This window comes from Sebastes fasciatus, chromosome 22 (genome assembly GCF_043250625.1).
Source record: "Sebastes fasciatus isolate fSebFas1 chromosome 22, fSebFas1.pri, whole genome shotgun sequence".
In the NCBI taxonomy this organism is placed as follows: Eukaryota; Metazoa; Chordata; class Actinopteri; order Perciformes; family Sebastidae; genus Sebastes; species Sebastes fasciatus.
In genome coordinates, this window is record NC_133816.1 from 11,321,990 (window position 1) to 11,337,760 (window position 15,771).

The following is a 15,771-nucleotide window of genomic DNA, read 5'->3' on the forward strand; positions in this document are numbered from 1 at the left end:
CAGTGAGGCTACTAAATGCACAATGACAATGCTAACATGCTGATGCTTAGCAGGTGCACTGTGCGTTCCAATACCCATACTACCTTACTATTTAGTACGAAAGAAAAAGATGAAGTATGTCCCAATACATAGTATGTCAAATGCAGTATGCCAAAAATACCAGGATGTCCTACTACATCTAATCGCATTTTGCAGTTGCAAGCCAGCATGCTTTTCTGGTTATTTAGACCCACAATCCCATATGAGCAATACGGTCAAAGTTAAAGGCGCAATGTTTTGACGAAATAGTATGTCTCAGTTGTATGAATACTGCATCGACAGTACGTACTTTGTAAGAGCAGCTGCAGTATGGACTAAAAGCATGCAATTTCGAACGCAACGGTAATGTTACAATGGTAAACCAACATAGGAAAAATTAAAGGTGCAGTGTGTAGGATCTGGCGGCATCTAGCGGTGAGGTTGTTGCCGACTGCAACCAACTGCAACTTTTCCCATGTGCCAGTCGGAGAGCTACAGTGGCATACGTGAAAACGCGAATGGCTCTATTTAGAGCCACTGTTTGGTTTGTCCGTTCTGGGCTACTGTAGAAACAACCTCTGTGAAGAGGACCTGCTCCGTGTGTAGATATAAACAGCTCATTCTAAGATAACGAAAAAACACAACAATCCTTAGTTTCAGGTGATTATACACTAAAGAAAACATAGTGATTAACAGTATATCCCACTTCTGCCAATAGATCCTCCGAAATGTTACATACTGTTCCTTTAAACATTTGACATGATGATGGTGCTACATGAAAAGTTAAGGCATCACTACGGTTATTACAATTCATCCTGAGGGGAACATGAACGCGAGTACCAAATTTCATGGCAATCCATCAAATACTTGTTGAGATATTTCACTAAAAAAAGCTCTGTGATGTGAAAATATCAGATTTCCACACAGAGAATTTGAAGTGTGCATTATAAAATCCCACTTCCCAATTGTCACTTGCATAAAAAAAACGAGAATTGTGCTAATTACTATTCTAAATATTGTGAAAATTACCATGTTACCTCTTAATTACTAGATGAATGTTTATAATGAGCTTGGCTAAAAACAGACTTTCAGAGGCAAAAACATGTTTTCACAAGTGCAACAGCCAGCTATTATAGACTGTTTATGACTGTGAGTTCCTGTAAGAGTCTAAATAACACCGGCCGACAAGAAGGAGAGAGCCGACAAAACCATCATTGCATCATCTGCCCTTTGTCCACTCTCTCTCTCTACGCACACGGCTTCTTCGACTACGAAACTGACACGCCGCAGCAATGAACTGCAATGCCTTCACGACTGGGCAACGGAGATGCAACCTAAAACAAACCATAATTATCTATTCGTGGTCCTGCTTTCGGGGCAAATATGAACATAATACACAAAAGCACACACACGATGTTTGGAGTTCCAGTAAGTTCCACAACCACAGTTTAGTCTCCGGGGGATACTGGGTTCCTCTTAGCTGAACTTCTTCGCTTTCTCTCCTGAATGACACATGCACACACGCTCGCGCACGCACTAAATGTAACTCTAGCTCGCTCCAGACCACACTGTCACTGGGGCAGCTCGCCTCGCCTGCCTGCTGCGAGCCTGGCCGGAGCCTTTTTTTCCCCTAGACATTGCTTCAGACTTATACTATCTGTTTCCACAGCCGTGCGCCTGCTGACCCAAGAATGCGGACAGCACTCCGGTACATTGTTTTACAAGGCTAAGCAGCGCATTTGAGATGGGAAATGTAGACTCTTGCTTGTTTTCTGGGAGAAAACCAACTGTGTGTGTGTGTGTGTTTGCGTTTGTGTGCTGAATTTGTTTTTATGTGATAACGTGTGAGATTTTTTCTTTTTTTTTGGCGACATCTTTGGTGAAATGTAGTCATTGCTTCAGTGACATGCACACACACAGTGGAGTGCATCCATACAATAGGGATCCACTGTTACGCCTTAAAGGAGAACTCCACCGATTTAGTCTTTAGGAGTACTATTGTATATGTTAAAAAAAAGTTGTATGAAGCCTGTTATGGCTCCAGAGGGTGCTGCGCAAAATCTGATAAATTACCTCAAGTGATGTCACTTGAGTCAGCGTCGGTTGGGGCTGAAGACTATCGCGAAATTCCGTACTAACATGCTATTTAGTACGCTAAAACACTGAGATATTTTAGTATGTTTGAAACCATAGCATGAAACCAATAGTACGCAAATTTAAATGTCACAGTATGCAACGCTGGACACTACGGCAGCATAAATATCCCACAATGCAATGCGGCAACAACGACAGCGTTCATAACAGACGTTGTTGGACAGCTCTGTAAACGTCAATAAAGCTTCGATTTAAGTGTAAGTATGAGATTTCATTTTGCGAGGCGTGATGTCGTTTTTACTACTTTATACTTTATGATTCTCACACATCATCGTCTGGTCACATGAGGTTGGTACGGGTTACCATGGTTACGTGTCTCCCAACAAGCAGTGGTGGAAGAAGTACTCAGGTTTTTACCAATACCATAGCCTAAAAATCCTACATTTCAAGTAAAAGTCTTGAATTCAAAATGTTACTTAAGTAAAAGTACAAAGGTTTTATCAGCAAAATGTAATTAAAGTATAAAAAGTTATGCAGAATGGCTCCTTTCACAGTGTTATATGATCTTAGAATATTATTCTGTTTTTATCACTCACAAATACATGAAGGATACTTTGCACACTACTGGGTAGATTAGCAGTATAGTACTGCATCATATCATATAATCTGATCACATTCAACAATTGCTCTTCTTATATTTGACAGATGCACATCTGTATTCTTTTGTAAATGATTACTGTATACGTATATATTGATATATACTTTGATCTTATAATGTGGACATATTGATGTTGGAATCCTTTCTTAGCTATGAATGACCTCTTTATGGACTGTATTTTATGTTTATGGTGGCCGTTATTGCTTTGAATCATCTATGCTATAAACTAGAAGTCAATCAAGAGATTACTGCCTTTTATCTCTTAAAGGTACAGTGTGTAGAATTTGGTTCATCTAGTGGTGTGGTTGCAGATTGCAACCAACTAAGGTATATTCCCCTTTAATTTACATGCGAGCACGCACTTCATTAATTAATAGTGTAAAATTTGCAAATACACATAAAAAAACAACAAGAAGTCCTCCTTAACTGTGACGCTTCAAATTCACTCACTTCAAATAGAAATGCCACAGCTCTCTGTCTTCGATTACAGAGTGTGTCATCGAGAGGCTCTTTAGAGCTCTCCACAGTTCTTGTTTTTGTTCACTTACTTTCTGTTTTCTACTCCCCGCACTTGACTCGAGCGAGGCGCTCTGCTCGTACTTTACATCCCACCCCTTCCCAAACACTCTCTGCTGTTCCTCCAACCCCCGTGGCCTGTCTGTCAACCCTTGTTCCCATGGCAATTAGTTAGAAAACCTCGGCCAATTATCTGCCGCTCTTGAACACACACCTAACAAACTGCTCGGAGCGACGATGTGCCACCACTCTCTGAGAAGCTCCTCAATAGCCGGGGGGAGATTTGTGTGATGGGTTAATAGTGGGATAGTAAAAGTGCTACGGAGGCGACATTGTTGAGTTCATGTTGGTTTATAGGGCGCTCTGACCCTATTGAATGTTTTATAGTGATGGGTGTCTATCTACATATTCAGCTGAATGGGACACAAAAAGAGGACTTGACAACACAGAGCCATAAAAGCCCGGTGCAGACTCGAGGCCTGCTTCTGAATAGACAGACGTAAGGATCAAGTTCGAAACGAAATGTCACGGCGTCACAGTCATTCAAACACTGATTCATGGCCGAGCGAGCCTAAAAAGCTGAAGGCCATGCTGCACAACCTGTTACATACTTTGCCAGGCGAAGTAACAGAGATTGAGTGTCTCTCTATTCTGTGTGTAGGTGACGCGTCCCCTCAAGAATGTGGTTCTCTTCCTCTCGCCGTTCGCTTCAATTTCCCCTCTGGTTGCTTACTTCACTCACGCAGCCGAGAAGCTGTCGCTTGAGGAATCTGGAAAACACCAGCGGGGAATGAGAGGAATTTCTGCTTTTCGTTTTTCCTTAACCACCCCCTCACCCCTTGCTCTCTTTACTTTGGACGCCTCTGCGCAGCCGGGCTCTTGAGTTTTCTCTTGTTTCTGAATGCAGCCCAACAATAACAACCTCTCATAAACAATGGGGCTTGTTGATTGGGGGGTTGAGAAGGAGAGTGGCCGCTGCTGGCCCGTGCAGTCAGTTTTGCTGGCAGCGGGCCTCACGAACGGGTCCTAAATGTCCGAAAGTAGAGGCTACATCGGGGACTGTGAAAGATTTAAGGGCAACTTTAAAAAATGCACCATCTCTGAAGGACCATAAACACATGCTTTAGCTCTTTCTTAATCTATCTTCCCTCCAAAAGGACTTTGATGGACCAAACTCTGAAAGGGGATGCTGGTCAATGTCAGGAAACCACAAAAGTACAGGGAAAAAAATTGTAGTTTTGGAATTCTCTGCTTTTACAGCACCCATGGACTCGTAAAGGGAGTCTGGATCGCATCGGGGAGGATTTTGAACAAGACGACGACCACGGAGCTCTGCCCCGTCCTTTCAGCCTATGGGCAAAAACACTGCTAGAGTCACATGCCATTTAAACAGCGGAGCAACAGTTAAACCCTGTGTCTGTGACAGAGAAATGATAATGCAGAGTGATGTGTCCTGGAATAACTCCCTCTCTACTATTTTCCATTTTGGAAAAATGATACTGCACATTACTGGACATTGTCCCTCGTCTGCTGAACCGTTTTTTTTTTACTCTTTTATGAACTAAATCAAAATCAAATGTCAAAATAGATTTCTTGTGAATAGGATGGGTAAACAAACCACTGTTTTTTTATTATAATTTCCACAGGCTGCATACCAGAGCGAGGCTTTTTGGAAATAGAAAAGTTTTTCCAAAATATCTGATGCACAAAACAAAACATTTCACAGTCCAGTGCCTTTTGTGGCAACAGATGGGCATAGAGCGCCCCCTTGTGGACAAAACAGAACATTTGGTAAAATAAGTGAACTGTGGTAGAAAGTAAAACTTATGCTACTTGCCTCATGTCCATTGCACTTTGTACTGATTGCTTTTTTTATGTCTGCATCACAATACATTACCCATTAAACCTAAAATTATATGAAGTCATTTAAAGTACAATGTTTTCATTATAAGTGCTTTAAACTTTATTTTCTTTTCCAGGATTCAAGGAATCACATAACAACAAAAAACACACATTCTGGGAAGCATTCACTCACGCGCACACCAATCACTCATCAAACAGCAAAGTCTTCATCAGCATCATTGGAATTAGTGAAGGGTCAGCCGTCGCCGGTCGTCATTTGCCTGCAGGCCCGAAAGGATCGGACCATATCTTCACACCTTTAAGATAAAAAAAAATAAGATAACACAAAACAAACAGTGTCAGCATGCAACATTACAACACTCTTTTGGCACTAGATTACACATAACAGAGTGGTAACTCCTCTTACAACACTTGTTTCAACAGTATGTGCAATTAGATCACATTTCCATTCACCAAAATATCTATTCACCATACTTGAAGTACTAGCTGAAGATATGTTGGCAAAAATAAAACAGAACTGCATTGAGACAGTCTGTGTATGATGGACATATGCATGATACGTCTTTGTAAATGACATGAAAGGAATACTTTACCCACAAAATGACCATTTGTATATCGATTACTCACACCGTGTTACCTTGAATTCTTGAAGAAAATGTTGTTTTTCTCACATGCCTCCACAGCGAACGATGAATCAAAAGACGGAGAAAAGTCTCAATGAATTGAAGTAAACGGGGGCCGCGTTTAACAGCAAAATTATACCAAAACATGTGCAGTATAAGTCTCATTTATCAAGTTGTATGCTCACTACTTTCCGAATACATGCATCTTCGCTAAAACCTCACTATTTAAAACACTTCTGGCTTGTCTGGACTCGGAAGTTTTAGCAAAGAAGCATGTGTTTGGGAAGTAGTGAGGATGGATGACTGGATGAATGAGACTTGGATCATACTGCAGGAGTTGTGTGAGAGTTTGTAAACGGATGTTTTGATATGGTTTTGATGTTGTTAAACGCAGCCCCAACTTCCTTCGATTCATCGAGACTTTTCCCTGTTTTTTTTTTTATTCTCCGTTCAACGTGGAGGCATGCGAGAAAAACACAGTTTTATTCAAGAATTCAAGGTAACACGAGGTGAGTAATTGATATTTAAATAGTTATTATGAGTATATATTATAGTTTTATGGGTGAAGTACTCCTTTAATATCCCATTAAAGGAAGTAATACTACCAGTACTATCTGACTGATTGCAAAAACTGAATAAAGATGAAAAAACACAGCACATTTTCTCACTTACTACTGATAAATTCATCTACGATGTTTCAGTCCACACAACATTCATCAGGTTTATAATACACCTGTTGTGTAAGACAGAAACAGCGTACATAACTCTACTATGTGCTCTTACCAACGGGTTGAATATCTGCCTGGTTGACTCCTGCCCGGTTCATCTTTTGGACATCTCCTAGCAAAGAGACAACAGTACAGTATCGTCAGAAGAATTTGGTGCTCAAAAAGTAAATTTCATGAACAAGATTTTCACATTGCAGCTTTATCTTTCTCTTTTGTCTGCAGTATTAATAACACTGGAAAAATGTTATCCGCAATCTACTGTATGTCCTGACTATAGCTTTCCATCTGAGTTGGCCAGAACTGGCTCAGACTGAAAAGACTGTCCAATAAGTGGAGTGTGTTGTACAAAGACATACAGTGAAACCACAAGTATTTAGCTTAAATTAGTTTTCCTGGCATCACTCTCTCTTTGTCTTAGTCGGTTTGCATGTTTATGGCTTTTGGAAAAGTGGGAAGGAAACCTCTGGGTGTCCAGTTAGACAATCCTATTGCTTGCTAACAAGTCTAGGGTGGACACAACTTTCAAACTCTGGTCATTTTAGCTGAACAGTTCATGTTAATTGATGTTTTTCCCCCTTTCACTATTTTGGGGAGCTTTCGTTGTATGTTTTGGGAACATAAAACCCCCAAGTTTATTATGTTAAATTGACTGAGAAAGTGCCATAAAACAGGTTAGCTAACTAGTAATCCCCTGACCAACATACGGTACCCAATATGATCAAACAGAAACAACATCATCCAATTATTTCCAGACTCAGACATTAAGAAATGGAGATCTAAATACATCACTTACCCTGTAAGTACCCCAAGACAAAAGAAGTCCATTTCAAAATAAGGTCTAATATTTATCCATCCAATGAATTGCTGAGACTGAGATTTAATGTTGATCACAATAACTGCATCTCTTGTGAGACGGAGATTGAAACTACTGATCATCTGTTTTTCCACTGAAGATTTGCAGGACTGGCTGTCAACCAGAATCCAACTACTTGCTCCTTTCACAAGAGAACATATTGTGTTTGGTATTAACATGAAGGACATTAAGAGTGACTTATTATTGAACAATCTGATAATGCTGGCAAATTTTTTTCATCCATGCATCCAAATGGAGGAAAATTAAACCCTTATTTTGCGTTTTAAAAAAGGGATTTTGTGGACAATCATATCAGTGCGTAAAGACTAATGAAAGGACAACATGCAAAGTCTCTCCTCAGAGCTTATGAAGAACTGAACATATATGATGATGACCCCTAGAGCTACTATGGAAGAGTGCCGTCTTATTATTTATTTATTTATTTATTCATGCATTTCTTTTTTTGTTCCTTTAATTATTTTCTACCCTCTTTTATTTTTGTTATTTTATTTTTTTACAATGCCTTAATGTTTGTAAATTAATTTTCTTCAATAATAAAAAAGAAAAAAAAAGTCTCACAGGTAATCAAAAACAACAAGTCAGGGGAGGATAATACAAGTCATTAAACACATTTAAAGTAGCATTTTAAGGCTTTAGTTTCTTATTATTTATTTATGCATTTCTTTTTTTGTTCCTTTAATTATTTTCTACCCCCTTTTATTTTTGTTATTTTATTTTTTATAATTTAAGTTATCTTTCCTATCCAATTGTGCTTTGTATGTTAGAAGTATTAGCAAAGAATGAGCCCAATGCAAAGAGCAACATAGTAAAGTAACATGATGTCATTGTGTAAGTGAGATGTTAGAGGAAGTTGTGTTTACTTACTGTACTCTTCATTATGCGTCATTGGGTAGAAGAATATGGGGTAAAACGCGGCTGCAACAGCTGTTACAAAACCTCCAAATATCAATGCTATTCTCTGGTTTTTAGACATTTGAATTGCTGCATCGGGTGAGAACTCTCACCTCCAAAGTGTACGCAGTGTTTACAATTATTATATCCGGTTTAAAGGTCACCAAAAACCACGTGTTACAAAACAAAAAAAGCGAAGTTTACGTCTTCTGGGCTTCCGTACTGACGTCAGAGCGTCAGAATCACATGGTGCTGCAAAACAATAATAAGGAAGTCTGGGTGAACATGTCACATGTCATGATTTGAAAGAGTTAGAGGCTTAAAAACGATGAGATTTTTAGCAGTTTTTGTGTTTTTTCTCTGCTGCTGTTACTCAGCAGGAGAAAACAAGCCAATCCAAACATTTGTAATTCCCCACAGTCACATGGATGTTGGCTGGGTGTACACTATTCAGGTAGGTTTCTTATTGATAAGGTGTTAAACTTGACAAGCATATAGTGCTTGTGTACCACTTTGGGCTCAATGATGAATTAGATTTGAGTGTGTGTCTGTGAAATGAAGAACTTCTACTTGATTATTTGTTATTTGCACAGTTTAAGACTATACAACATAACAAAAAAATAATAATATAAAGTGCAGGAAGAGGCAAAAAACCCACTGGGCTTATCTGAAGCCTCCACCTAGATACAAGATTAATATAAAGAAATAATATGACTGCATAATAGTGATAACAAACAATTAGGACAAGATATATATAATAATAACAATAATAATACAGTAAATATATCAAAAAAGATAAGTGTGTGTGTGTTGTGTGGAAGTGTATGGTTAGTGTTTATGAGGAGGATATTGATTTAAATATCTATATTGACTTCTGGGCAATCGTAACCAAACAACATTGTGAGTGGGAAAAAATAAAAAACATAAAAACAGATACATGGACAACATGGGGAAAAGCAATTACACGACAGCAATTAAATGACCCTTTAAGCGACTTAATTGTAATGATGACCAAGCAGTGTTTTTTTAATGTGTAACTTTATATAATTATGATCGTGTGCCATGTGATAATTTATGGTAAGATTATTAGTGTTTTCCTTCAATAGTGATGTATGTTTGACGTTCTTTGTTTGACATGTATTTTTCTTCTCTTCTCATCCTGTTTTTTTTTTTCATGGTGCAATGGATATGTGATGATGTCACTTCCTCAACCAATAGGGATGACAGACACTTCTAATCATCCAATCATATTGATTTGGTGGTGTTTAAAAGAACACACACCAAGATTTTATCTTCTTAATGTCCTAATGAAGGTCCTTGTTGACCGAAACGTTGACTAATAAATCAGAGAGAAAGTGTGTGTGGGAGCAAGCAATTTTTTTGAAAAAGCATATAGGGTACAGCCTGTTTTCCTGTCACCAAACCACTGTTTTCCCACGTATTGTTGATGAATCTGTGTATTTTTCATTTCACATCATGTGTATGAGTGTGTATTTTTTCCATAGGAGAGTATGCATGCTTATGCAGCCAATGTGTACACCAGTGTGACTGAGGAGCTCTCAAAGGCTGAAGACCGCAGGTTCATCGCTGTGGAGCAGGAGTTCTTTCGACTGTGGTGGGATACCGTGGCCACAGACTCCCATAAGAAACAAGTAAGGACACGTGATGGGTCAATACGACATAAAATAATACAAGATAGTCTCAATAAATCACCTACAAACTAAATTATTTTAAAAAGGGATACTCCTGCATTGCAGATTACAAAAAGAGTGCATCAGATGCTGAGATATCTTTGTTTACATCCCTGTTTTTACAGTCATTCTGTACAGCCTTGAAAGTGACCCTTTTAAATACACTGAATATTTAACAAGTTATGGCTTGGTTGGCTTTCTAGGTACGACAGCTTGTGAAAGAGGGTCGGCTTGAGTTCGTCCTCGGGGGCCAAGTGATGCACGACGAGGCTGTGACCGATCTAGACGACGAGATACTACAAATGACAGGTAGTGCAACACATTTCCCGCCCCTGTAAATGTCAGTTTGAGAGAAAGAGAGACATGTAGTGGACTTTTTTTGTTTCTATGTGCTGTCTCAGAGGGACACGGTTTCCTCTACGAGACGTTCGGGGTGCGTCCTCAGTTTTCCTGGCACGTGGATCCATTTGGAGCCTCGGCGACCACGCCAGTGCTCTTTGCCCTGGCTGGGTTCAACGCCCACCTCATCTCCCGCATTGACTACGACCTCAAAGACACCATGCAGAAAAACAAGGTATTACTACGGCCATCACTGAAGGGAACACTATTTCAAAATTGTACAAACGTCACCACAGATCACGCTGACGACCCAAAGAACACACTTCTTTTGGAGCTGTTCTCATACACTATCATCAGAAAAGTAAATTGCCATTGTCAATCTGACCTTAAAATGGTACTAAATAGTCAGAGCATGCTGATAAGCTATTTTCTTTTTTGGTACAGAAACTACAGTTTGTATGGAGAGGTTCTCCCTCTCTGAAAGAGAAGCAGCAGATCTTCACTCACACTATGGACCAGTTTAGCTATTGCACCCCATCCCACCTGCCATTCTCCAACAGGTAGTTCATGTTTATTGGTAACAGACAGAAGTGCCTTGAACTCTTGACCTACTATTAATTTCACCATAATTCCATATCTATAAAATTAGTATTATTGAAAAGACAAACTGGGGATTTTTTCATCAAAAGGAAACATGTTCTTACCTCTCAGCTCTGGTTTCTATTGGAACGGGGTTGCCTTGTTCCCCGATCCCCCTAAAAACGGAGTTTACCCCAACATGAGCCTGCCCGTCACCAAGGAGACCGTACACGCCTACGCCAAGACTATGGTGGAGAACATCAAGCAGAGGGCTGCATGGTTTAGGACGAACAATGTGCTCTGGCCATGGGTGAGGAAATAGAAAATCCTTTTAATTCAATGTCAAAGCATCAGTTTTTAAAGTGTTTCTTCGACAAACCCCTGCTTCTCTGTGCACCTAACTAGTAGATGAACATGTAACTAAAATAACCTGCACTCTCCTCATGTTTCAGGGCTGTGACAAACAGTTCTACAACTCATCCGTGCAGTTCAACAACATGGATCCTCTAATGAAGTACATCAACGAAAATAGCAAAGAGTTCGGGGTGACGGTCCAGTACGCCACTCTTAGTGAATACTTCCAAACCATCCACCAATCAAATCTGGTCTGGGAAGTCCGTGGGAGTGAAGATTTCCTACCATATTCCACTGGTGAGAATCTGCATCCTAAATAACATAATATGAAAGTACGAAACAAACACAATTTTTCTTCTACTGTGGATGATTTATCTCGTAGAACCGCACCAGGCGTGGACGGGGTTTTACGCCTCCAGGAATGTCCTGAAAGGAGTGGCGCGACAGGCCAGCTCCCAGCTGCACGCAGCGGAGTCTCTTTTCACCCGGTACCGAATCAGCTTCCCTGACGGACCTGTAGCGAAAGACTGGGCCCTGGATAAACTGAAGGCGCTTCGCTGGGCTGTCTCAGAGGTGAAAATATTTGACTCCTTGAACAGAAAATAAAGCAAATGGGTGTCCATTCACGTTCAAGAAGATGTTATTTACTTGTGTGTATTTTTAGGTTCAGCACCACGATGGTATCACTGGTACCGAGTCTCCCAAGGTGGCGGACATGTACCTGCAGCATCTCATGCAGGCCATGATGGGAGTGGAGGAGCTCCTGGCTGCGCTCTTCCTGCTGCCCCACAACCTCGACATACCCAGCATCCTCGGCAGCCGCTACCGCAGGAAAGGTGTAGACGTTTTGCCGCGGCTTACATCAGCACGCTATCGTTTGTGCTTTGAGCTAAATCGCTAACACTAGCTCCTCATCTGCTCATGCCAGGTGTTCATCAGGCTTTGGAGCAACATGTCATCGTTTACAACCCGTTAGCGTGGAACACCACCACCATCATCAACCTCACTGTGACCTTCCCCACTGCAGCCGTGTTTGATGATGATGGACAACCTGTACCTGCACAGGTTGTTGTTTTTAATGAAACCTGACTGTAACAAATGTTTAAATGTCGTCTGAACTATGTCACTTTAAGTAGAGAAGAGCGAAAAGATGAAAAAAAATCATATATACTATGATGATATCTTCCTCTGTCTGTTACAGATCCAGAGGTCGGCGCAGTCCAACGCGACCTACGATCTTTTCATCACGGTGGAACTCGGAGGCCTTCAGCACAGGAAATACCTGATTAAGTTCTCTGAGAAGCGATGCTCGGAGAGCTCCAAGTGTGGCTGGACGTACGAAGCTAAAGGGGTTTCGTTTGAGAGACGCAACGTCCGCGACTCACTGAAAACAGGGAGGAGGCTCCTGCCTGTTCTGAGCGAATGTTACAAGCTGATGTTTGACCAGGATACAAATCTACTGCACAGCATCACTCATCTGTAAGAATTTACAGATTATGTTCCACCGCATGCAGATATACTTAAGTCATATTTGCATTATACATAGGGAGTAGTTTAAGTATTTATGTGGCTCATAAAGATGCATTTCCCTTTCGCCAGTGTAACTCTGACCTTTGTCCTCTGTGTCATCGTTTGCAGTCAAGAAAAAAGGAGAGTGAGGATGACGCAGGATTTCTGGGAATACCACGCAAACGGAGACGTAAAAGCAGGGCCCATCTCTGATAACTACATCTTCAGCGCTAACGGGTCAGCTGTGCGAGCCTACGAGGCCGTGGAGATGGAGATCATCCCCGGGAAGATTGTGACTGAGATCAGGCAGCTCTTCTACAGGTGGGTCTATTCAACCAAAATGTAGTGCAAGTTAAATGAACCCTAATTGTGACATTCGATATATTGCATCTTCTAAGAGAGGAAAGTGATAAAGACTACACTTACTCCATCACCACCCGAGTCCCAGAATGCTTTGGAAGCAGACCGCGGTGTCTGAGGCTGGAGCAGACGCATTGGCTGGGCCCCCTCCATATGAACACAGAGGTCGTCCTCAGGACCAGCTCCTCCTTGAAGAACAACAGGACCCTGTACACAGATGACAACGGCTATCAGATGATGAAGAGGACGTACAGGAAGTTCACTAATAACACTTTAGCTAGAGTAAGTCCCTGGATTTATTAAAAACAAATACGGGTATTATTAGAATATGTAGAATAATCTCTATATAATGCGCATTTTGCAGAACTACTACCCCATGGTCCGGGCAGCCTACATTGAGGATGACCTCAGCAGACTGGTGTTCGTCAGCGACAGAGCTCACGGCGTGTCCAGCCAAGCCAACGGACAGCTAGAGGTACCAAAAGGCACACACGTATTTCTCCGTTTTCTTACACAGAAACGCATGTCAACATCCGGTGTTTTTTTTTCCAACCCCTCAGGTCATGCTCCATCGCCGTCTTTGGAACAACCTACCCTGGAGCCTCGGCTACAACCTGACCCTCAACGACAGCTCGGTGGTGAGGCCCACCCTGTGGATGATGCTGGGCTCCATCAGCGCCACCTCCAGGCTCTACCAGAGGGAGGCAATAGAGCTGCAGCACAGACCCGTCATCATGCCCATAGACCAACCTCGTGAGTGCTTATCTTGGGTTTCCACCAAGACGTTCCTGGTAATTTTAGCCCCAGGACTACTCTAAAAGGTTACTTCAGCCCACTGTTGTCTGTGTTTCCATAGCGGCCTAAAGACCGGCTAAGATTAGACACACTCCTGAGCCTGCAGTTCAGTGTGCCCGCCCTTTTCATTTAAAAAATGTGTTTTGTCTCACTGCAACGACATTCACTGCTGCATATTCATACTCTTGCACACTTCAGAGAGGCCCTGGCAGGAGAAGGAACCCAGAGGAAGTTCTCCCGTGCGTTTGGTGGTCTTGCCGCCCAACCTCCACCTGCTCAGCCTCAGTATCCCCGGATGGAACTACAGCTCTGATCACGACGTTCACCTCAGCCACATAAACTCAGGTCAGCTGTTAGAAACGCTCGTCTGTGAGGTTTGATAGATCTGTTTGTCCTGGGGTTTAAATTCTGAAAAGTGTATTTTTTTTGTATCATATACTTCTAGGTAAGGACTTGCACTCGGAGCCAGACTACGATCGGGTCCTGTTGAGAATCATGCATCTCTTCGAGGAGGGAGAAGACCCCGAGCTTTCAAAGCCAGTCACCATAAACTTGAAGGTGCAACAACAACAAAAGAAATCTACATATTATTGTTATAGTATTGCAAGAGGAAAGTCTTGAATTTCAATCATTTTAAAATATAATTTACATACCAGTAATCTTTTTCTCTTTCAATTGTCATTTCCCGTGTGAGTAGGATGTTCTGCGGGGCATCGGGGAAGTAAAAGAGCTGGAGGAGCGTTCTCTCACAGGAACCTGGAATATCACCAGTCTGCAGAGGTGGAAGTGGAAAACTGCAGATAACTTAAAAACAAGTGGGAAAGACTTTGTTTTTTTGGCACTTAAATACATTTAAAGAGACTTGCATTAATATGAAATACCAGTTACATACCTTATTGTTTGTGTTTTCTTTATTTTAGATGACAAAAGGTGTCAGAGTGGCAGAGATGAAGCTTTCACTGTGACAATCTCGCCCAAAGAGATCAGGACCTTCTTCGTTCATTTTGCCTCCAGGAACTTTTAGGCTGAACCATCTTCTGTGAAGATAAGAGACTTAATATGAGAATGATTTTAAAGATTTGATACTTTGCTACACTGTTAGTTAATGATTCTTTTTGCACATGATGTTAATTTGTTGAGAAGCACTGATGCGTTGATGAGGTGTTGGCGTTCTCTCTGTTGATTCACCCTGAATAAAATGATTATTTTTGTCATGTTTGGTCAAATGTCTGACTTCACTGACGCTGGTCTACCAACCAGCGTTGTTTTACAAGTTTTCTGAAAACTTGTAAAGTTTCTACAACAATGATGTTCTACTTTAAGTAGACCTACAACAATGATGAATAAAAATAAAAATGGAAACAAATAAACAGTTATTCATTTCAACTCTTTTTTTAAAAAAATCCACAGGGAGCCACTGGAGAGCTGCTAAAGAGCCACATTTGGCTCCGGAGCCGCAGGTTGCTGACCCCTGCACTAGTCTGAAAGAGGACATATTATGGAAGCACAATCTCAAATTGATCAGTGCAATATTATGACTTTTTTCTCTTAAACTTATGACTTTATTCTCATAATATTACAACTTTATTCTCGTTATATTATGACTTTATTCTCATAATATTACAACTTTATTCTCGTTATATTATGACTTTATTCTCATAATATTACAACTTTATTCTCGTAATATTATTACTTTATTCTCATAATATTACGACTTTATTCTCTTAAACTTGTGACTTTATTTTCATAATATTACGACTTTATTCTCATAATATTATGACTTTATTCTCTTAAACTTATGACTTTTTTCTCACAATACTACGACTTTATTCTCATAATATTATGACTTTATTCTCTTAAACTTATGACTTTTTTCTCA

At 40.7% G+C, this 15,771-nt stretch overlaps 2 protein-coding genes across 3 annotated transcripts; one reads left to right on the top strand and one right to left on the bottom strand.

Annotated features, from left to right (window-relative positions):
• Positions 1-5,225: 5,225 nt before the first annotated feature.
• smim20 (small integral membrane protein 20) lies at positions 5,226-8,429 on the bottom strand. Its single transcript, XM_074624134.1, has 3 exons — positions 8,239-8,429; positions 6,556-6,612; positions 5,226-5,445 (listed from the first exon to the last, which is right to left on the bottom strand). Exons 1-3 carry the CDS (start codon positions 8,345-8,347, stop codon positions 5,402-5,404), a joined length of 210 nt encoding a protein of 69 aa, XP_074480235.1. The 5' UTR covers positions 8,348-8,429; the 3' UTR covers positions 5,226-5,401.
• An 80-nt stretch (positions 8,430-8,509) lies between these two features.
• man2b2 (mannosidase, alpha, class 2B, member 2) lies at positions 8,510-15,118 on the top strand. Of its 2 annotated transcripts, none has more exons than XM_074624127.1 (19): positions 8,510-8,719; positions 9,771-9,917; positions 10,160-10,265; positions 10,358-10,530; positions 10,740-10,855; positions 11,007-11,184; positions 11,327-11,525; positions 11,611-11,801; positions 11,893-12,064; positions 12,157-12,293; positions 12,430-12,707; positions 12,867-13,058; positions 13,136-13,379; positions 13,462-13,572; positions 13,658-13,850; positions 14,091-14,237; positions 14,338-14,450; positions 14,590-14,707; positions 14,813-15,118. In XM_074624127.1, the coding sequence occupies exons 1-19, from the start codon at positions 8,594-8,596 to the stop codon at positions 14,914-14,916; spliced, it is 3,045 nt and encodes a 1,014-aa protein (XP_074480228.1). In that variant the 5' UTR covers positions 8,510-8,593; the 3' UTR covers positions 14,917-15,118. The 2 variants fall into 2 exon arrangements, with proteins under 2 accessions (XP_074480228.1, XP_074480229.1); XM_074624128.1 differs by having other exon boundaries at positions 14,590-14,690; positions 14,811-15,118.
• Positions 15,119-15,771: the final 653 nt, after the last annotated feature.

What these genes read in the sequence shown, in the direction of transcription:
- smim20 (XM_074624134.1), bottom strand. Translation starts at nt 8,347, where the DNA reads ATGTCTAAAAACCAGAGAATAGCATTGATATTTGGAGGTTTTGTAACA. An exon ending in GACGCATAATGAAGAGTACA is followed by an intron (nt 6,613 to 8,238) that starts GTAAGTAAACAC and finishes TCTCTTTGCTAG; the next exon opens with GAGATGTCCAAAAGATGAAC. An exon ending in GGCAGATATTCAACCCGTTG is followed by an intron (nt 5,446 to 6,555) that starts GTAAGAGCACAT and finishes TTTATCTTAAAG; the next exon opens with GTGTGAAGATATGGTCCGAT.
- man2b2 (XM_074624127.1), top strand. Translation starts at nt 8,594, where the DNA reads ATGAGATTTTTAGCAGTTTTTGTGTTTTTTCTCTGCTGCTGTTACTCA. An exon ending in TTCGCTGGGCTGTCTCAGAG is followed by an intron (nt 11,802 to 11,892) that starts GTGAAAATATTT and finishes GTGTATTTTTAG; the next exon opens with GTTCAGCACCACGATGGTAT. An exon ending in CCTCAGCCACATAAACTCAG is followed by an intron (nt 14,238 to 14,337) that starts GTCAGCTGTTAG and finishes ATATACTTCTAG; the next exon opens with GTAAGGACTTGCACTCGGAG.